This window comes from Lissotriton helveticus, chromosome 12 (genome assembly GCF_964261635.1).
Source record: "Lissotriton helveticus chromosome 12, aLisHel1.1, whole genome shotgun sequence".
Taxonomy (NCBI): domain Eukaryota; kingdom Metazoa; phylum Chordata; class Amphibia; order Caudata; family Salamandridae; genus Lissotriton; species Lissotriton helveticus.
The window spans coordinates 42,953,254-42,976,094 of NC_136073.1; the positions used below are offsets into that span (position 1 = coordinate 42,953,254).

The following is a 22,841-nucleotide window of genomic DNA, read 5'->3' on the forward strand; positions in this document are numbered from 1 at the left end:
AGGTCTCAGCTTTGCTGGGAGTGCAGGTCAGCATCAGAGATGTCTGGAAGTCCGTATCCTGGGTCGCAGATTCTTTGGGATCCGGCGGGAGCCTCGAAAATGCAGACCGGCAAAGATGCAGTTGGTGCCTGTTTGGACAGGGTGGTCACTCCTTTACCACAAGGGAGATTTCTTCCGTCTTCCAGTCGATATGGAATGTCGAAGGTCTAGGATATATGTTGCATAGTTTCGTCCAGGGTAATCTAAAGTCCTAGGGACTGGGGTTCTATACTTGTAGTAAGATTAGGGGTTGGACTAACTCGAAGGTCCCTCCTATGGGTGGACCTGGGGAGGGGGTGATTACACCCCTTCCCCTTTGTCCAGTTTCGCGCCAGAGCTGGGGCTGAGTGCCCCAGCAACCATTTTGAAATGGGAAATGCATGGAGCACCTTGTGTGCCCCAGGCAGTGTCTGAAAACATTGACTGAATGCAACCCTCCCTGCCCCAATATACTAAAGCCTGTCTGGGGAGGTGCTAGCACCTCCCTGGACAGGAAACCTATTGTCCAGGCCTCCCCTGCCAGTGTTTTGTCCAGCAGCAGGAGGGAAGACTCGTGTATGTGCCTGCAGCATCCATTTTGTGATGCTGGGATTTTGTTTAACTTTAACCGGGTTTAACAGTAACTACATGTCTTCTCCCCTAGAAGGGTGGAATGCTACCCTGGTGGGGGGGGGGGGTAGTATTCCAAAGTGTTTGACACCTTACACAACATGTTTTTATAAAGCCAAACCAAAGTTAGCATTAACTGCGAGTATTATAATGCACTTAAGAGTATATGGTATGGCTATATCATAGAACAGCTATAAGGAGACGGTTCCGAAAGCTGCAGAGGGGCTTAGCTCATGCTAGGGCACACTCTCACACAAAACCAAGCACTCTGCCTCCAGGATTGTCAAGGCCTGCCATAGGAGTGACTGATAGGAATATATGTGTCCATTTTAGGGTAGTTACTATGTGTCTATATATAAGGTAGAAATAGATATACTATATCTGAGTAAGGGGTGTTCTGATAGATACATCTGCCAGTGGATTCCTCCCCTTGTGAATATCCCCCTTGCGTCAGCAACATTCGTAAATTCTTTTTGTAGCTTCGCGCCGACGCGGACGACGTCCTAGAGGCACGGCATCGTACGTGACTCCGCTGACGTCACTGACACCATAATAGACCCACGCCGGCATGATGACAACAGATTCGGGGATTCGTAACTTTGTTACTGTTTTCTTGATTTTCCTGCTTCTTTGTGTCTCTAGCGATGTCGACCAAGAAGACCGGGTTCAAGCCTTGTAGGGAGTGCGGCAAGATGTCTATCACGGACCCGCACAAGGATTGTATCTGGTGCCTGAGTTCGGACCATGATGTCGACGGCTGCTCTTCGTGTAGAAAAATGAACCCGAAGGCGCTTCGTGAGAGAGAGACCAAGCTTCTGATGGCGAAGTTGAGAGGTGGTAGAGAAAAGAAGACTTCGAGATCACGTTCAAGAAGGGCGAGGTCGCGGTCAAGATCCCGTACGGCTTCGCCTTCGAGGTCTTCATCTGATCATGCTTCGAAGTCGAAGAAAAAACATAAACGAATGCATGGGTCTCGACATTGTAGGAGAGTGGGGTCTGCAATCCCATGGCCACCCCAGATTTTTGCTTTTTGCTTCACTGGTTTACTACTTTCCCTGGCTGTGGGCCTGCTAATCAGACCCACAGCCTAGCTGTTCTCTCTCTAAATTGACAAGCATGTACCTTAGGTGCATTTACCAATTGGTACTGGGCCACCTTATCAGTCCCTGTACAGTATACCTTAGGTATCCAGGGTATAGGTGCACCCAGGGCCTACCAGGGGCTGCAGCATGTATTATGCCACCCCTGGCTGGCCACCCAAATCTGACACAACTGGCTGCACGACAGCTGGGGCAAGGTGGTGTAAACACCCTTTGCTTTAGATATAGTATTCCTATATCTAACCCTAAAATGGACACATATATTCCTATCAGTCACTCCTATGGCAGGCCGTATAAATCCTGAAGGCAGAGTGCTTGGAATTATGTGAAATGGTGCTCTGGCATGAGCTGAGCCCATTTGCAGCTTGCGGAACCAAGTCCTTATAGCTGTTCCATGATGACGCTATACCATATACTCTTAAGTGCATTATAATCCTCGCGGTTAAATGCTAACTTTGGCATAGCATTATCAAAACATGTCGAGTAAGGTATCATACGAATTGGAATACTAACCCCTCGCCAATTCTGGCGACGGGGTTAGCATTCCACCCTTCTAGAGGGACACGACATGTCTGTAACTGTAAACCCCGGTAAAAGTTAACTCAAGCCTCAGCATCACAAAATGGATGCTGCCACCACAGACACAAGTCTGACCTCCTGCTGCTGGGAGTCCTCCCAGCGAGAGGGGCTTGGACAAAGGGTTTCCTGCCTGCGGAGGTGCCAGCACCACCCCAGACAGGATTTTGTGTATTAGGTAGGGCCAGGCTGAAAGGAATGAGACATGCCTGGGGCAAACAAGGTGCCCTGTGCATACACCGGTTCCAACCAGTTGCTGGGGCACTCCAGCCCCAGCTCTGGCGGGAAACTGGACAAAGGAAAGGGGGTGTAGCCACCCCCCTTCCTGGTCCCACCCAGGGGAGGGACCTAGTTGTAGTGCAGCCCCCTTTAGCCGGATAAAGGTAGGAGCTGGTCCCATTCCAAATCAGATTAATCTTGACAACTTCCACGAAGAACTCTTGACCTTCGACCTCCTGGACACCAGAAGACTGAAGAATCTCCCCTATGGTCAGGGAGTGACCATCCTGCTTCGCAGGCACCATCAAGCTTCTGTGCGGTTTGCTGCAAGTCCTTCCTTCCTGGAATCCGACGACCCAGCTCGACAAGACCCGGACCTCCAGACCTCTCTGACCTCTACCCACATCCACAGCACAGCTGGGACCCGTGGGTGCGACGAGCAACGTGGAGACGGCCATCTTGAAGAAACCTACACAGCGCTTCCTGCACGACCCCTGAGGGTTCCTCAAGTGAGTGCATTGGGGACTGAGAAGCCCCACACCGAAGCAGCTCCTGCACCAAAGACCAGCCCCCCAGCATTCCCGTGATCTGCGTGGGGCCCTTCTGCCTGGTTGCTGCCCTTCCTGTTGTCTGGTCACTTGCCGGCTGGCTTGTGCCCTCTGAGACGACGACCCGAAGAATTTGACACTGCTAGTCTGGTCCCCCAGACTGGCCCTTGCTTCCTTGTAAAAGAGAAGCCCCTTGGACCCTCCTGGTCCACGCCATCTTTGTTTCACCACGTGGCTTGCATTAGCCAAGGCCTGTTTTCCTGATCAACGATCCGACACCGCCAACAGCAGCAGACTACGTGGGACAGCTCGTGCCTCCAGCCTGGTCGTGAAGAACAGCTCCTGGTCCGCGCAGCTACAGAGAGAAGCGACCCTTCCTTCACCTGAACGCGGCGACAGCTCCTGGTTCCAGCACCGTCACTGGCTAGTGACCAAGACTCTGTCCCCTTCCTTTTCAGGACTTCCTTCTTCCTAGTTCCATCCTTGGAACCACCGGACTCCTCCATCTGGCTGCCTGCCAGCAACTTCTTGTTTCAGGCATCACCGGGATCCGTAACTTTTTACTCTGCACCTGAGTCCCGTGGGCCTCCTGCTCCTTACTTACCTAGTTTGTAGCGTAGTCCCACCGATCCTCCAGCCTCTGGATCTCCTTACAGTATTTTCTTTCCTCGCATTCCATTGTTTTGAGTATATGGTTTGTCGTGCCCCTAAGGCACTTGTGTAAATATTGTGCGAACTCGTATTTCCTTTTTAGTATTGTCATGTGCTTAGCCCTCTGATCTCATAAAGAGTTCAGAGGTGTTGTTATTAATAAATAGATTGTTTATTTTCATAACAACCTGTGTGGTGTCCTTTCATTTGGTATTCAAGGGGTTATACTATGGTAAAACAGCTGGCTTCACATGCCAAAAGAGATTAGCCTAAAAGACTGCTTTTGTCCACGCTACTAGGATAGCTGGTCTATACGGTTGACTTTACAACCAAACACCATAAGGGTTGTTTGGACTGATACAAGGTGATCACTAGAACTAGTGAGCATCATATATCAGGCCAACTTCTCACAGACATCACTCCGGTAAGGATTCGGACTCGAGACCGAAGTCGCCTAAGAAGAAGCATGGCAAAGATTTTGTGTCAAAAGAACAGAGGGTCCCTGGAAACAGATACTCAGAGAGGCTGGCAGAGAAAATGCAAATACAAGAACAAAAACCTCTCACTGCAATCTAATTAAACTCCGGTAATATATCCTACATCTATTCAAATAATGACATTGTCCCACAAACAAAAAGTATTGGAAAAACATCGCCGGAAGTCTTGGATCCAGAAGGTGAGGCTTCGCCTTTGGAATCGTGAGCTCATTCACCGACTCGGTTCCGAATCCATCTCCGGTGCTGTCCCCGGCTCTAGAGGATGAAGAGGTCCCTTTGGATGAGGGTTCTGTACCTGTGGAAGAAGATGCGAATCCGGAGCCTATAAAGGGTCAGTCTGAGGGTTCTCACCCTCCTTTCACGGCCCCAGGTCAAGACCCTTCGGCATTTTTAAATGCTATGTATGGTGTCTTTTCCAGAGCGTGGTACCCCTCTGGTGCACCTTCGGGTCCTATGGGTCCTCTGGCTTTTAATTTAGGAGTTCCCCACTCCTATGCTCCAGCTCCCTTTATGCCGGCTCCGACACCGCCTTGGCAGGACTCTGCCCCGCCGAGGACGCCGATACAGACCTCGCCTGCTCCGAGTCGACCTCGTGAACAGCGACCTGGGCCTTCGGAGTCTATCCCGTCTCTGTCGGAGTCGTTCACGGATCCGACGGCACGGCGGTTGAAGGAGAGATCTAGGAGGGATGCTCAGCGCCTCTTGGAAGAACAAAGGTATAGGGAGGCTGAGGCTGAGATGGAGGAAGGTGAGCTTCAAGATGATTGTTTTGAAGATCTAGCGGAGGCTAGTGGTCTGGAGCTTTCTCCTGAATGGGAGCTGCCATCTGTATCTGATGCTCCTTCAAAGGATGTTAAGCCATACCACATGGTCATGAGGAAGGCTGCAGAACTTTGGAATTTAACCTTGCCTACGGTCTAATTTAAATCTAATCTTGTGACTGAGGTTCTCCATTCCCCAAGTTCTGTAATTGAGCCGTTGCTCCCTTTTAATGAGGCTTTAACTGAGCCTATTTTGGAGGTTTGGAACAAGCCTCTGACAGCTCCTGCAGTGTCTAAAAGTGTTGCAAGGAGGTATAGAGTTGCACCTGGGGACCCTGAAATGTTAACGTCACATTCTTCGCCTGAAAGTCTTGTTATTCAGGCAGCCTGTTCTAAAAAGACTGTGGGCGCATTTCCTCAAGTGCCTGGGGATAAGGATGCAAAGAAATAGGACCAGACTGCTAAGAAGTCCTTTTCTTCAGCAAGTATGGCTTTAAAGTCAACTAATGCCACTTGCCTTATGGGGAGATACATTCATGCCCTTATGGATTCGCTGCGTCTGTTGGCTCCTAAAAGTCCTGATGACAACAGGAAGGATTTTGAGGAAGTGTTGACTGATGCACAGGCGGCTGCACGCCAGGGGATCCAGAGTGGGATGGATACTGCTGATTCGGTTGCTCGCATCATGGGAACCGCTGTTGCCTCTAGGAGATCTGCCTGGCTGAAGTCATCTGACTTTTCGGCGGATGTTTAGGCCGTATTATTGGATCTGACTTTTGACAGTGTTGGACTTTTTGGAAAAAAAGCTGACTCAGCCTTAGAGATTTAAGGATAGTAGGGCTACTGCCAAATCTTTGGGGCTGCAAACCAGGGGTTCATCTACCAAAAGGTATAGAGGTTTTGGACTTCTTCCTTTCGCCCCTACCGGCAAGGTCAGCAGCAGCAAAACTCCTTGGACAGGTCTTACAGGGGTAAGCAAAGAGCTTGTCCACGAGGACGTCAGGCCTCCTCCTCCTCCACCTTTTCCAACCCCCCAGCCACAAAAAAGCAGCTCTAGATCCACCATTCAGGATCATGCGGGTCCTGTAGGGGGTCGGCTTACCTATTTTCTACGGGATTGGGAATCGGTTACATCAGATCTTTGGGTTCTCAATCTCGTAGAAAATGGGAATGCTCTTCCCTCTCGGGAATTCCCTCCAAATTACCCTCCTTGCCAAGGTTTTTGCACGGAGGAACACCTGTTACTCCTGCAGGAGGAAGTCCAGACACTGTTAAGAAAGGGTGCGATAGAGTTGGTTCCAGAGCAGGAAAGGGGTCAGGGATGCTACTCCCGGTATTTCCTGATTCCCAAGAAGGATGGCAGGCTTCGTCCAATCCTGGATCTCAGGATCTTGAACCTTTACCTGAAACAGGAGAAGTTCAAGATGCTCACCCTTGCACAGGTTCTTTAGGCGCTGATGGAAGAAGACTGGATGGTGTCAATAGACTTGCAGGATGCATCTTTTCACATCCCTATCCTGCAGTCTCACAGGAAGTATCTCCGATTTACGGTGGGTTCACAGCACTACCAGTTTGTGGTCCTACCGTTTGGTCTTACTACTGCGCCTTGAGTTTTCACCAAGGTGATGGCTGTGGTGGCGGCACATCTCAGAAGTTCGGGGATACCGGTATTCCCGTATCTGGACAATTGGCTGATCAAAGCCGAATCCCCAGAGATAGTGCTCCATCATTTGAAAGAAACAACTCAGTTGTTACACAGGTTGGGTTTTTCGATAAATGTACCCAAATCTCACCTGGTGCCCTCCCAGAGCAACCTGTTCATACGTGTGGTACTGGACACAACTGTGTGTCGTGCATTCCCTCCTCCTCCTCAAAGGATTCGCGACATACAGGAGTTGATTCCTTTATTTCACAATGGAGCGGTTGTTCCACTTCTGAACGTCCTTCGCCTGCTCGGTCTGATGGCTTCCTGCATTCTGTTGGTCAACCATGCACGCTGGCACATGAGGGCGCTCCAGTGGTGCCTCCGCAGGCAGTGGTATCAGCACAACGGAGATCTCAGGGAGTCTGTGAGGATCTCCAGAGAAACTGCAGTGGATCTGGCATGGTTGGGAGTGGAAGGCAACCTGTCTCAAGGAAAGCCTTTTCAAATGCCTCCATCGGTGGCCACTGTGATAACGGATGCATCCACTCTAGGGTGGGGTGCTCATCTGGAGGATCTGGAGATCAAGGGTCTTTGGTCCTCCAGAGGAAAGGTTGCTTCACATCAACCTTCTGGAATTGCGGCCGATACGTTTGGCATTCAAGGCCTTCCTCCCTTCCCTTCGCGGTCGGTCGGTTCCAGTCCTGACGGACAACACCACCGCGATGTGGTATCTCAACAAGCAGGGAGGAGTAGGGTCGCAGTGTCTCTGCTGAGAGGCTCTGCATCTTTTGTCCTGGGTTCAGGACCTTCAGATTTGTCTGATGGCAAATCATCTGGCCGGGGTTCTTAACGTGCGTGCAGACCGTCTCAGTCGGCAGTTTTCGGCCGACCACGAGTGGAGGCTTCATCCAGAGGTGGTTCGTCACGTCTTTTGGACGTGGGGACTCCTCAGGTGGACCTGTTCGCCACCCGCGAGAATGCTCACTGCCCGTCATTCTGCAGCCTCCAGTATCCGATGCGGGGAGCCTTGAGGGACGCGTTTCAGTTGAGTTGGGACTCACGGCTCCTTTAAGCGTTTCCCCCCCATACCCGTGATTCTTCGGGTTCCGAGGAAGATTCACCAAGACCGGGCCCAAGTTATATTGATCGTCCCGGATTGGCCAAGAAGGATGTGGTACACAGATCTTCTCCACCTCTCCTCGTGCCCGCCGCTCTGTCTCCCTTTCCGGGCAGATCTCCTCTCTCAGATGGAGGGGCAGGTTCCACACCCCCACCTCCAGACCTTACACCTTCATGCCTGGAGATTGATTGGGGCAACCTGAATTCCTTTTCTCTCCCACACGATGTGGTGGATGTCATTCTTTCGGCCAGGCGTGACTCCACCAAATCAATCTATTCATACAGATGGACTAAATTTGTCACTTGGTGTGGAGAGAAATCTGTTGACCCTTTGAAGGCTCGTTTGTCTGATATTCTGCAGTTTGCGCTTTCTTTAGCGCAGCAAGGGTTTGCTGTTGCCACAGTCCAGGGTTATCTTTCGGCATTGTCTGCATTTCTCTGTTTGCCGGATATGCCGTCTCTATTCAAATCTCCTGTAGTTTTAAGGTTTCTTAAGGGTCTCACTAATAAATTCCCTCCTACTCCCTTTATTGTGCCTCAATGGGACTTAAATCTTGTCTTAACCTACTTGATGGGTTCTCCCTTTGAACCCTTGCACAAATGTCCCATGAGACTTTTGTCTTTTAAGACGGTCTTCCTGGTCGCAATTACCTCTGCAAGGAGGGTAAGTGAGCTTCAAGCTCTTAGTTCAAAGCCCCCATTCTTGACCATTCATGCTGAATGAATGGTTTTTAGGACCAGGGCTGCTTTTCTGCCTAAGGTGGTAACTCCCTTCCATCTAGGACAGTCTACTACCCTTCCTACCTTTTATCCTCCCACTCACCCTTCCAAGGAGGAGGAGAGACTTCACCGTCTGGACCCTAAGAGGGCGGTGAGCTTTTATCTCGATATGACTAAAGACTAGATGACCAGCTCTTTGTGGGATTTGCTGGCAGCAAGAAAGCAAGAGTGGTGCACAAGCGCTCTCTTTCAAGATGGATTATTCTATGCATCAAGATCTGCTACTCCTTGGCGGGTAAGGACCCTCCAGAGGGTATAAGAGCTCACTCTACTAGAGCAAAGTCATCAACATCTGCTTTGTCTAGAGGTGTACCTGCTGAGGATATTTGTAGAGCGGCGACTTGTCCCTCCCTCTACACTTTCGCGAAGCATTACTGCTTGGATTCTGAGGTGAGGAGGGACGGCCACTTAGCGCTCTGTCCTCCAGGATTTTCTGGTATAGGAGAGTGGACGCCCTCCTCCGGTAGTGGGGACTGCTGTGGGACTCTATTCACAAGGTGAGGAATCCACACGGCAGATGTATCTATCAGAAGAACAAGTTACTTACCTTCGGTAACGCTTTTTCTGGTAGATACAGTATCTGCCTGTGGATTCCTCACTGACCCACCCGCCTCCCCGTTGTCCACTCTTATATACCCGAGTTACTGTAATGTAATGTGTATATATTTTATTGTCAAGGAAATGTTTTGTTTCAATTGCTTTCCTGCATTTGCTTCACACTGTTATCGTGACATTTATGTACTGTGCATATCTACTGTCATTGGTCCGTCCGTGTGCCTCGAAGGCACGGAAAAAAGGGCAGAACTGATGTCATCACGCCGGCGTGGGCCTATTATGGTGTCGGTGACGTCAGCAGAGTCGCGCGCGATGCTGTGCCTCTATGATGTTGTCGGCACGAAGCTACAAAAAGAATTTCCGAATGTTGCTGATGCAAGGGGGATATTCACAAGGTGAGGAATCCACAGGCAGATACTGTATCTACCAGAAAAAGCGTTACCGAAGGTAAGTAACTTGTTCTTTACACCACCTTACCCAGGCTGTAAGTACAGACCTGTGGTGTCGGTTTGGAAGGCTAACCAGGGGTGGCACAATACATGTTGCAGCCCTGGTAGGCCTAGGGTCCACCTATGCCCTGGGTTCCTAGGGTACCATATACAGGGGCTCACAAGGGTGACCCAGTAACCAATCTGGTATGTACCTAAAGTACATGGTATCAATTTAGAGAGAGTACAGCTAGGCTGTGGGCCTGATTAGCAGGGCCACAGCCATACTAAAATCGAAAAACCAGTGAATCACAGCAAAAAGTGGGGGGTAACCATAGGAAGCAGACCCTACTCTCCTACATTGAAAACTTTAAATATTCTTTAAACATCATAACAATAACCTAAACACATTTTTTCAACTGTTTTCAGGAAAAGTCCCAGTGCTGAATTTAGGCATCCAGCACGGAGTTAAAAAAAAGTATTGAAAAAGCCCATTCATTCGAATGTACTATACCTGCTCAGTGTTGCAATCTGCTTCCTTAAACTGTAACCAAAACCATTACAAGTTATACTGCAATTTTGAACTGTGTTCACACAAGTAATTTATTACTGCACAGTGTTTTTATGCTTACTTCTACTAGGCTGCTTGGTTCTACAAATAAAATAGTATATTTTTTTATACAAAAACAATTGGCCTAGAGTTCAGTTCTTGAGTGTGTGAATTCATTTGCTGACTGTGTACATCAAATGCTTAATACTGTCCTCTCATACTGCCTTACTGCTCGACCAAGTTACCACTTTAGAGAGTAAGGTTCTATTGAACTTTAACTTCTGCCTACCTCTGCAGACCCTTGGACTCTATACACACTGTACCTCACTTTGGTGCAGTATATATAGCCAGTTTCTTACAGTTGCGGGTCTGGGGGCCAGCGGCCGGGCCAGTCCACCAATACCCCCGCACCCTACAGCGGCCTCCAAACCCTCCTAGTCCGACCTTTCAGGGCCAACAATGGGCGGCAGGATCCACCATCACCTCCCCCACTGGCACAATATCACATCGGACGGGTGGGTTTTGCTGATAGTCTAAAGGGGCTACTCCCTCCCCTACGAGACTACCCCTCCCTCCATGCCACCAATAGTCCATTGCATGTCGGAGGATCGCTTGGCCCTTCTCTGCCAGGAAGTTACGGCTCTCTTGGCCAGAGAGCTATCGAACGAGTCCCTGTGCCAGAAATAGGTTGTGGTTGCTACTCCCACTACTTCCTGGTACCAAAGAAGGACAAAGGCCTGCGTCCTATCTTAGACCTCAGGGATGTGAACCGCTTCCTTCGGAAGGAGAAGTTAAAAATGTTAACCTTGACTCAGGTCTTGTCTGCCCTGGAGACTGGATGGTAGCGTTGGGCTTGCAGGACACTTCAAATCAAAGATAGCTTTATTCGATTTTTGAAAATAAAAAACCATAAAAGCACATTTAAATACAATATTTTTAAAAAACATTTCCACACATTTCATACATTATACATGAGGTTAAAAATTTATATAATTATTAAGAACCTATTTTGGGTTATTCCAGAAAATATTATATAAAAATTTATAATAAGTTTTCAGTCCATCGACGCTCTACATTTTACTGCAAACTTCAGAAACTTAGCTACTGCTGCCACAGTAATTTCATCCTGTAGCATATATAATTTAATCAAGGCTGGTCTGCATTGCCTGAGGCCCCATAATTTTAGCAACGGAACCAGATGCCTTTCTTCCCCATTCATAGTATTTACAAAATAAAATGCAATGGATATTTGATTGCTTTGAAATATTGTCACAAGGGCAATTTAACAATTTGGCAGACCAATCATTCACAGTAGGAAATGTTATCAGTCTGAAGAAGCAGTCGGTCCTCATTCTTGTTATTAATAGTCTCGTATAGACGGAGTATAGTGGCGATAGGTAAGGTTGAATACCAGCCCTGTGCAACAAGAGGTGATGATACGAAATGGTTGGCTTGTTTCCCTCTAAATAGGAGCGCCTATCTTCAAGTAATCCTAGGCAACATTCTTTAAGGGCCTTTTTCGTAATTAAAGAGTATGACATAGGGTTTTCAAACAAATCAGAATGCCCTATAGAATTTAGAAATTTGCTGACATATGAGAGCCACGGTACTTTCCGTGAGGCAGCTAGACCCATGCAGTCTCTAATAACGTCCTTGCTGAAGTCTGTTTCACTCGAGGTCCATATTTTGTGCCACAGCAATATTGGACTTATCTTAATTATGTCAGTGATGTGGACCCGGGCAAGTTCATTATGACAGATGGTAGTAGAGATAGATCTAGGTAATGCTAATAAGTATCTCAAAAAGGCATTCTCACTGATTTGGATCTCACGGCAGTCCGCCATGCCCCAGATTCCTGCGCCATAGATCGCAGTGGAAACACATTTTGCTGCGTAAATATTGAGCAGGATCTGGACCGGCTTACCGCCCAGTTTTTTAGCAAACTTCTTTAAAGCACCTATTTCTCGACAAAAGGCCAGGTTGCGTGTATTGATGGCTGTATTCCATGATCCTCTGCTATTAAAAACAATGCCCAAATAGGTAAAGGTCTTTGTCAAGCTGATCTTTGATTGATTTAAAAAAGTATAGCAGTCTACTTTGTTTTTTAAGGTGCAGCACATGGTAAAGGTGTTGCCCACATTTATCCTGAGTCCTCTTGAGCCCATAAATGAGGAAAAAACAGTCAGTGCTTTCTGCAGACCTAATTGTGTTCTTGACATTATGACAGCGTTGTCTGCATAGAGTAATATTGGTACTGCCATGCCATTAATTTTGGGATAATCTACTTCCAGCTTAGCCAGGTAATCTGCCACTCTGTTTATATATAAATTAAAAAGAAACGGGGCAAGGATGCATCCCTGACGGACACCTTTTTTTATAGGGAATTTCTTAGTGCATTTTTCAATTTTTTTCATATCGGACCATTGCCCCCGCCCCTCGATATAATTCCTTAATGAATTCAAGTATGCTTAGATCGATTCCTAGGTTTACAAGGGTGCTCCAAAGTACGCTGTGGTTGAGGCAATCGAATGCTGAGCTTAAGTCAACAAAAGTCATGTATAGATTGCTCTTCTTTTCCACAGCGTATTTGTTTGTAATCAAGGCCAGATTGAGACATTGCTCTACAGTGCCTAGCCCAGAAACGAATCCATATTGAAATTTGGATAGAACTCCATTTTCTGTGGCCCAAGTTTGTAATTTATTCAACAGTACTCTTCCGGCTACCTTCATCATTGAATCAAGTAGGGAAATTGGCCTGTAACATTTTGGGTCCATTCTATCTCCTTTTTTAAAAATTGGAATTATAATGGCTGCCTGCCAAGTTGTTGGGAAACCTTCTAGGCTGTATGAATTAAGAACGTTTGTAAGGAGGGGGGCCCATAAAGTCATTATCTTTAAATATGTCGATTGGGATTCCGTCCGGCCCGGGAGCTTTGGAGTTTGCACTTTCCAGTATAGCCTGTTCTATTTCTGGAAGTGAGAAATTTATTTGTAGCGGGAATATATCTGCCGCGGGTGACTGTAAATCGTTCTCTTTTGACATCCAGGGATCGAGGTTATGTGGTTCAACCGAGTCATCTATTTTATATAACTCTGTGAAGTGGTTGATCCAGACATCCTCAGTTATGGCAATTTCTAGGAGGTCTGTCGACCTCTCCCTAAAAAAAGGTGCGTTCACTTCCCTCCAGAAAGCCGTATTATCCTTTAAAGTGCTGGCTTTTAATAACGCCTCCCAGGCAGCATCTTTGAGTTCCCTTTTTCTTTTCTTGATTGACTGTTTATATACCAGTCGAGCAGTTCTAATTTCAGCTAGATTTTTTGGTACTCTTTTTAATGTATCTTTCAGGGTATTATGGGCTTTGGAACATTCGGAGTTAAACCAACCCACACACTTAACCCTAGCATCTTTTTTTTGCTTCCTTGTCAGATTTTTCTTAATTGTGGCTGCTATTTTTCCAAAGGCAGTTTTTACTGCACATGGGTTTAACGGTTCTTCAAGGCAAATCACAAACTGATCAAGATCCTCCGTGATCAGATCTTTCAGAAAAGTTTTCGTGTTTACCTTGGACCATTTTATACAATAACCATTTATACGTGCCAATGAGATTGAGTGACAGTGTAAGATTTCCGTCACGTCTGGTGTCTGACTGATCCTAGGGCCTGCCTCAAATTTCGCACTTATCGGATAATGATCACTCATGGCGATGTCCTCATTTTGAAAAGCCATTGCACTCCGAGAGTGGCTATTTGACATCAGCATAAAGTCTATTAGAGAGTATGACCCCCTTCCGTGAAAGGTAGGTTGGAATTCGACCATTGGCTCGGTGAGCTCATTAACAAAGCCTAAGTCCCATTCATATATTAATTTATTCATTAGATTTCCGAAGTGGGTATGTTCGAAGTGGGTACTGAGTTCGCCATTAAGGCTTCTTATATCACAAACGTTTGATCCACTGTGACTGCATAAATGACAGTTAAAATCGCCCATCACTATGGCACATCTTTCCACTTTATCCCTTCCCATTCCCCACTTCAGTGCATTTGATAGCTCATCCATAAATTCTGCTTGGTCGTCCCTAGCTATATTATTATATAAGTTGATCAACAGGAAGCTAGGGGCCCCTGTCCCATTCACTATAAACACCTGGATTGAGTGTCCAATTTTATTATTTTTATTTTTATTCTTATACTTATCCTGCTCAGGATCCAGGCGCTCTACTGCTATATTGGCCCTATTTGAGGCATACAAGCAGAGACCACCTGAGCTCCTACCCTTACTAGTCTGGATAGCCGGGGTGAAATTAGTACTGAAGCCATCTAAATTAGTGGGCTCCAGGTCCCAGCATTCCTGAAGACATATTAAGTCAAAGTTATCAAGAAAGTTAAAAAAAAGTTGGGTCTACAGCTTTTTTTGGAAAGTCCCGCAATATTCCATGTTACAATGGACAGATTTTCCCTGGAATCTTTTCGAATTAGCCCCGTTTGACTTAGCCCCGCTCTTAACTGAGTTGAACTCCCGTTTTTTCCTGCTCTGTCTCTCTGAACTAGAAACTTATCTCGGATACCTTCCGATAAGGCTTCCTCGTCTCCCCTGTTGTTAGTTTGATTGTTTGGCCCCCCAGATACATCGTTTGTTGATAATAAGTGCGAGCTGGGCGATACTTGGTCGATAAGTAAATCAGTATTATTTATCACTAATTTTTGATTGGATAAATGACAGGTCTTTTCATTTGATTGATTACAGGGTCCCCTATGGGCTATAGGTGTCCTGAGATTTATAGCATCTGTCTCGATAGATATTAAGCTTGGTGGAAGTCAGTCTACCATTTCTAGAGATGAAAATCGATTACTAGTTGGTATGCCCCTCCAACCCTCCGTATAGGGTTGGTCTCTTCTTGGGTTCCAGGACCAGGCTTCCCAGTCCTTCTCCTGTTCCGGGGGTCTACTTGGGTCCAGTTCCATTCTGGGCATTGGTTCCAGTTATACTGGGGTTCTTGATCATAGGTATATGCTGGAGGATAAAAGGATAGGCGATTTGCGTCAATTCCTCCCTTTTTTTTTTCCAGAGATGACCACAAACAAATATATTTGACTGTACCAGGGTCATCAAAATGTATAATGATACAGTCCCCCTGTATTCTTTTCTTTGTTTCACCAATCCATGGTACCCTACGCACCATAGAAAAACTACTGCTACGGTTGGGGGGGGGGGGGGGAAGGGGTCTATTTATGCTAAGCCATTGCTGAACTTTATTTGTTAGGGACCAAGTAGATTCTCTCGCGTTATCGGGGAGTTCTGGAACCCCTGTGAGGATCACAGTGAAGGGGCTTGCCTCTGGAGGGAGATCGATGGTGCGCCTAAACCTCCCTCCCTTTTTTTTTTATCTCCCTCAGGTTGTGGTACTGGTGTTTTAGGTGGTATTGGCTTTTGTTTGCCTACTTGAATGGGTCCTTTAGGTATATCAGGAGTTATCTGTGGATTAGCCTGAACCACCTTTGGTTTATCTTGTGGTTTTTCTTGTGGTTTTACTTGTGGGTTGGGCACATTTGAGGGGTTTTTAGTTTGTAAAGATGGCCCTAGATATTTCTGTGCAGTGATACCTTTATTACCCCCCACATTAGTGACTCCTAATGCTTTTAAGTTGGTCGGATTATTTGGGTGGATAGTCAGCTTGGCTATTTGTTTTTCGATATTCATTAATGTTCGCTCCATTGGTAGTAAGTGAATTTTTATCAACTCCCCAATGCTGACTAGCAGCTGCTTATTTGGTTCACTTAGATTACTCCCCCCCCCCCCCCCCCCACCTATAACATCTACATTAAGCGGTGTAGGAGAAAGGTTGACTATAGATGTGTTTGTAGAACTTAAATCGTTTTGTTTAGGGCGGAGGTTACGGGGTCTTTGGTTTTTTCCGAAGCTTTAGCGGGCTGTTTATGCTCTTTCTTTTTCTTAATAATTTTTTGTTTTGGGATAGCTCCCTCCCTCCTTCCCATTTCCTGCTTATTTGGGGATTCTACTTGGGTTGGGGGTACTATTTGAGTTGGACTCATGACCAGGTCAGGGGTTTTCTCTAAGTCTTCCCCTATCTCTGATTCCATTAAAAGTTGTGATGCAGAAAGGTCTACATTATTAGGGATCGTATGAATGTCTGCGGGGACTTCCAACAGAAGTGGTCCAATTACTCCTGACTGTGTTGGAGTTCTAGCTAGCGCCAGTAGGCCCATTGAAGACCTTCGTGCTATAGCCAGATCTTGTGATACTCTTCTTTCTAGGAGAATGATGCCCTGGTCAATCGCCTCATTTGCCCTCGTTATGAATTGGTCAATCGGGCCTGTAATCTGGCCTAGACCCTAAGCCGTTTTAATCCTACTTCCCCTCGTACTCATTATTTTGGGTAGATAGCAGCAATTATAATACAAATAACAAGGGTGAGAGAAGGGAATGAAAAGGTATGTCTAGAGGTTAAATAAAAACCCTGTAGCCAACATAAATTAGACACATAGCATATACAAGTATTACAGGGTGCAAGGTCTCAGGAGAGGAATGTTAATAAGGTGGCCCAGTCCAGTCTTACCCGGTCTTTAACGGGCTTAAACGGGCACGCCTGGCACGTCCCGCGACGCGGGAGTACCAGCGATGTTTAAGCGCCAGTGGGCGCGTGCTGGTGTGGGCGTGGTCCACAAAGGCTGCTGGGTAGTGTAGTTTCCCCCACTCGGCGGCCGTGCTCGATGTCAACAGCAGCAGCGGCGGGGGGAAACTTACGAGGCAATTTGGTCCAGAAATGTAGGTCAGAGCCCTCCACTCAATAACCCGGTGTCCCAGCACAGAAAAAGCAAGTGTCCAAGTCACAGGACACTTATTTTCACATCCCAGTCTTGCCTGCCCACCGGTATTACCGTCTGTTCACAGTAGGCCGCTAGCATTTTCAGTTTACCGTACTCCCTTTTGTCCTTACCAGCGCCCCTTGGGTGTTCACGAAAGTGATGGCAGTGGTCGCAGCTCATCTGCTCAGATCAGGGATTCCAGTATTCCCCTTATCTCGACGACTGGCTGTTGAAGGCGGGGTCACCCAAGGCGGTCGTCTCCCACCTGCAGACTACGGCGGACCTTCTGCAAACACTGGGGTTCACAGTCAACGTACCGATGTGTCACCGGATTCCCTCTCATATGCTTCTTTTCATCGGAGCAGTTCTGGATACAGCGCAGCTTTGGGCCTATCCTTCCCAAGCAGAGAGTCAGGGATATTTGGGCTACGATACTGATGTTTAAGCCGCTTTCCCGGATATCAGTGAGAATGAGGCTGCTGGGCCTCCTTGCATCCTGCTGGTGGATCATGCCAGATACCGTATGAAAGCTCTGCAGTGGGACCTGAAGTTCCAGTAAGCGCAGCATCAGGAAATATTTCCGATGTCGTCCAGATGTCGGAGGGGACTGCAAGTCAGTAGTGGCTCAAAACCCAGGATTGGGTCAACGGCAAATCCCTCTCCCTTCCCCAACCAGAGCTCACAGTGGTGACGGATGCGTCACTCCTGGGAGGGGCAGCCACATGGGAGAGGCGGAGATCAGAGATCTCTGGTCTCCGGCAGAGTCCGGGCTCCACATCAACCTTTCGGAGCTCCGGGCAATTCGTTTGGCACTAAAGGCATTCCTGCGAGAAAGTGCTCTCATTCTGCATGGTTGCCCCCGTGATTTGCTGATGTGCTTTGACTAAGTGTGCTCTGGGCACCTGCTTATCAGATACCCAGGGCCTATGTTCTGTCCCTAAAACTGAATTGAAAATAAAACCCAAATGGCATCTCTGGCCATAGGTCAGCCCCTGGTAAATGGTACCACAGGCACCTAGGGCACTGTGTTCAAGGAAGACCTCCAAGGGCTGCAGCACTTATTGTGCCACCCTTAGATGTCCTGTGTTGGTGCAGAACAAAGTGAAGAGTCAACATGGCACACATCCCTGTGTTCCATGCCTTCAACCCACTGCCCTGGCATGGATCAGTCACCCCTCTAGCTGGGTGCACTATACCAGTGGTGAGGGTACAGGTACATGAGCCCTGTACCCCTACAGTGTCTAAGTCAATTCTTTGACCTTGTCAGTGCAGTAATGCCATTAAGAGTATATGGTGCTGGGAGTTTGTCATTACGAACTCCACAGTACCATGATGACTGCACTGAAAACAGCAGCTCTGTTCAGAAGAAACACCAAAGAAAGACTCCGAGCCCGCTGAGGAAAAAGAAACGCAGTGCCTGTACCCACATCTGCACCCGTCGCCTATGGCCCGAGTTAGAGGCTCACTGGCCCTCCGTGAGGTACCCCAATGCTCCTGAGTCAGAGTCCACTCTGGGTTGACCCCCCAGGACTCCCCAACGTCGCCTGCAGCCGCTCCTTTGAGACTAACCCCGCCCCCCCCCCCCCCCCCCCCCCACCTCCCCAAACGGGAGTGGCTGGGTAATGTGAAATCAGTCCTCAAAAGACACCCCTGCATCCATCCCCTGTGCGCCCATGAGAAAAGAACTTTCGGTGCACCTACATCCCCGAGCCCTCCAACTTGCCTGCCCAGGTGTTGGTACCTCCTGGAAGTCTTCCTGGACCAAGCCCGGAGCTAAAAATCACAACCCAAAATCCCCTTTGAAAACAGGGCACCCATCGCCAAAACAGCACCCTGCACCCAGCCTCCCCCTGCGCCGCTGTGGGTGCAATTTGTGTGCTAAACCGGAATCCCCTTTGTCCTGAGCCTAACACCAGGAGCTTGGCTCCCACAAGCTCGTGGCCCGCTAGCTAGCCACTAACCGGAGGCCCCCTATCCCCCATTGGATAACATTGGGCATCGGCACTCCACACCCGGCTGCCCTAGTGCAGCTGAGGGTGTAACAAGAGTGCATCCCTGACCCTGGGGAACTCCTGAGTCTACCCCCAGAACCTTAACTCCCACTTCCAGATACTCACTTACTATTTTCCTCCATAGGATAACATTAACTCTTTTTCTTGGAAATGTTTCCAAGTGTGGAGTTTGAAAACATAAAGAAATTCTTTAAAATTGTGCTATTTATCAAACTATTTTACTTACCTGCTTTCAGGAAATGTCCCAGTGTAGTATCCAGGTATACTACTCTGAGTAAGAAAAGTAGTCCAAAAAGTAACTTACCTGGTATTTTACTGAAAATCCATTTCAAATCTGTTATGTATTTACAAAGCATTGTATTTCTCTGAACCAATACTGTAAGTCAAAACAAAGTGCATATACAATTACCAACCAATCTATATTACAACTGTATATTTACTGCAAAGTATTTATCACTTTCCTGTGCCAGGCTTGCTTGGTTCTAGGAAATAAAATAACTAAGAATATTTTTATACAAAAACAATTGGTCTGAAGTTCACTCTGAGTGTGTGAATTCATTTGCTGACTGAATGTGTACAACAAATGCTTAACACTGTCCTCTGATACTGCCTTACTGCTCGACCACACTACAACAAATAGAGAGTAAGGTGCTATCTAACTTTACCTCTGCCTTCCTTTGGGGTTCCACTGGACTCTGTGCACACTATACCTCACTTTGGTATATTATATACAGAGCCAGCTTCCTAAATCGGTGGATCAGCAGTGGGATATACAACTTTGCATTTGTTGGACTACCTGGTTACCACCTAATCACACAACATAACTCTTATATTGTCTTTAGAATTCAGATTTTTTTCAAATTTGCATTTTTGCAAAATTACTAAATCTTGTTAGGGATTGTTTAAGTCCCTTTAGAATTTTAGGACAATAAAGTCACTTTGGCTAGGGTTAGAAGTTTTTTGAACAATGTCTCAAAACAGGAATCCAGCTGTTAGTGAAAATAACTACAATGCCATAGAGGACCAGGTTGAGGAGCTTGACCTAACCCCTTACCTTCACTTGTTTTTCAAGGTGGTAAGGTCCCTATGTAAAATTAAAAACATAGCTATGGGTTCCCATCCCACAAAAACAAAGCTCCAGGAGCTGTTGGCTGGGTATGCTAAGGACCACCCATCTGAAAATGGTGAAAACCGATCAGATTAGGAAGAAGAGGAAGGGAATGTCCAGGTAGATTACCCCATCACCCTTTTTTTTGTAAGGAGGAGGAACTGAATGCCTCAGTCCTTTTTCAATTCTAACTTATTTATACCACTCCATGGCAGAAATAATGAAAAATTCTGAAAAGTTGTGCTTTTCTCTTACCATGATCTAGATAACCTTAATGAGTTTTGATGTTTTTGTGTTTCAGAAGTGGAGAGCCAGGAATTATTCCATCTATGAACAGGTCGATGTCTGTGCCAGATTCAGGTTCCATGTGGGACTTACATACCTCAGCTTCACAGCAAACAGGTGAAGATGACTGACTGCATTACAGAGGGTTCCTTGGGAGATTATCTGGTTGCTCTCTGTTGCACATCATAAATACTTAGGGTGCCTATGACTGACTGTCAATGGAGGTTCTGCGATTTCCATAGGATTGGGTCTATACAGTCAAATACAGATTGAAAATGTAAAAAGATAGTTTTTATAACTATAGAGAAAGTGTGGTTATGACAAATTAGTATGCCCTGTGACTTCTCAGTGACTTTTTGCTCCTCCCATCCCCCCAATTGCATTCTTGGAAGTCATATTTACTCTACGAAGGCCTAGTAATGTTTGCTGAACTTGCCTGTGGTTATTCCTGCAGACCGATCTCATGGCACCTACTTCCATGCATATTGTAATTGCATTTATATAGCGATGTCTACCCCTTACAAGGCGTTGAAGCACTTTTTTTGGTGAGTAGCACACTACTCCGGAACCCATGAAGGAATAGTGGTAAATTAGTATTGTGAAATATGGAAGTGATTTGAGTGGTCGATATGTTAGTCAGTTTTGCGGATTGAGGCGGAAGAGAGAAGTGTCTAGAATATTATGTTTAGAGCATGTGAGCTATACATCACATGCTTTGCATAAAATCGCCATCTAGTGTTGGGTCCGGATGTTTGCACTCTGTTTTTCTGGAAGAAGTTTTCCCTAGTCACGAGGTAAGAGACTCCTACCTTAGGTGATAGTGCGCATGGTCATCGACTCCATCTTCAGATTGTTTTTTACCGCCATCGGGTTCGGATGTAACTCAATACGCTCCGGTACGAAGCCAATCCTTCGGTGCTTCTCGGCGCGCATAACATTCACACTCTACGGAATTGTTTCTGATCGCCTTTCCCTTTCTTCCCAGATCGTGTGATTACTAAAAAACCTTTCCGATCGGAGAGCTCGTGGTAGGCCGTACGGTCTAGCCCCTTGTTCGACTTGCAGTCGATGGAACAAACTCCTTTTAAGTTCTGCCCTCGATGCCACGCAAAATACCCACGCGCGAGGTGTGTCAAGGGTTTCTACTCAAAAAGACTCTTTGCAACCGCCTGGCCTGACGACGTGACATGCAGAGACAACAGACTGCATTTCGGACCTGAATCTGAGGAGGAGGAAGCTGACGAGCCCATCGGAGCTGATGAGGAACAGGAAGACCTCTCCATTTTCGACCACAGCTCCGAGGATGAAAACATCCAGCACGGCCAATGTACTGCAAGTTCAGTCCCTACCTCACCCCACCTTCTACTTCCATCGAAGAAAAAGGCTCCAACCCAACCTTTGCCCTCGGCCCCCGGTATGCACCGAGATCAAGCTTCTGAAGGCCTGCCTTCGGGCTCTGCACCGAAGCCTAGCAAAAAGCCTTCAGGCTCCGAAAAAGCCCCATGCCAAATCAGACACCAGGCCAGACTTCGGAGTCGGAAAAAAAATCTGGCACCGAAACAAACTTTGGATCCAAGAACTCTGGCCTAGAAACCATCAGCACCAATACATTCTGCGCGGAACCAGACTCCAAAGTCCTCTAAAAAAACATGCTTTCGGTGATCCGCTCAACAATCCGGAACCGAAACAGAAAATTCTCGTTATACATCCAAAAACTGGACATATTACCACTAAAGTGACTTTAAAGAGGGGTGCTACTACAGAAGAGGAACACCACATCCCATTGAAGAAGAGAACCATTGGGACAAATCCTTCCCCTCCTCCTCCTCCCTTTCTCTTCCCCAGCCTATACCTGTGCCAACTTCACTGGAGTACTCCATCACACACACCTGACAATCAGGGTGATTGGGATGGGGACGACAACGATGACAATCAGCCCGAAGAGGTGTGGGATGACTATTATTGATTCGTCCATTGACAACGATCCAGACATATATCCTACCAAGCCCTCTCCACCAGATGAGTGTAGGATTTGTTGATTTATTCAGTAGGACTCCTACTTACCACGGGGGCCCACTACAAAGAGAATCCAGTGAAGAGGACTTTGTTTTTGAGACACTACAAAACACAAAAGTCTACACTTATGTTGCCCATGTTGAAAGGAATGACCAGACATGTAGACGACATTTTTAAGGATCATGTTAGAACACATATCCTTACACCCTAGGATAGATAACAAGTACAAGCCTGCCCCATCGGATCCATTCTACATAAAAGGTCAACTACCATTAGATCCATTAGTAGTTTCTAACTGCACGTGAAAGGGCAAACTCCCAGAGTACTAGAGATGCACCACCCCCAGATAGAGTATAAACTCGTTGATGCTTCAGGGAAAAGGATGGCCTCCCATGCAGCAAACTTCTGGCGCATTTGTAATACACAAGTGTTGCTAGCACGTTATGACCACGCACACTGGGATGAAATAGAACTCATCCAATTTCTACCTCAAGAACACAACTCAAGCGCAAGACCTG

The 22,841-nt window shown here is 47.0% G+C and overlaps 1 protein-coding gene across 1 annotated transcript in view; it reads left to right on the forward strand.

Annotated features, from left to right (window-relative positions):
- Positions 1-22,841, forward strand: part of GIGYF1 (GRB10 interacting GYF protein 1) — a 1,662,840-nt gene that overhangs the window by 1,070,155 nt on the left and 569,844 nt on the right. Inside the window, exon 18 of the mRNA XM_078668650.1 lies at positions 20,324-20,424. Coding sequence (XP_078524776.1) covers positions 20,324-20,424 — 101 coding nt within the window. The remainder of the gene's footprint in view (positions 1-20,323; positions 20,425-22,841) is intronic.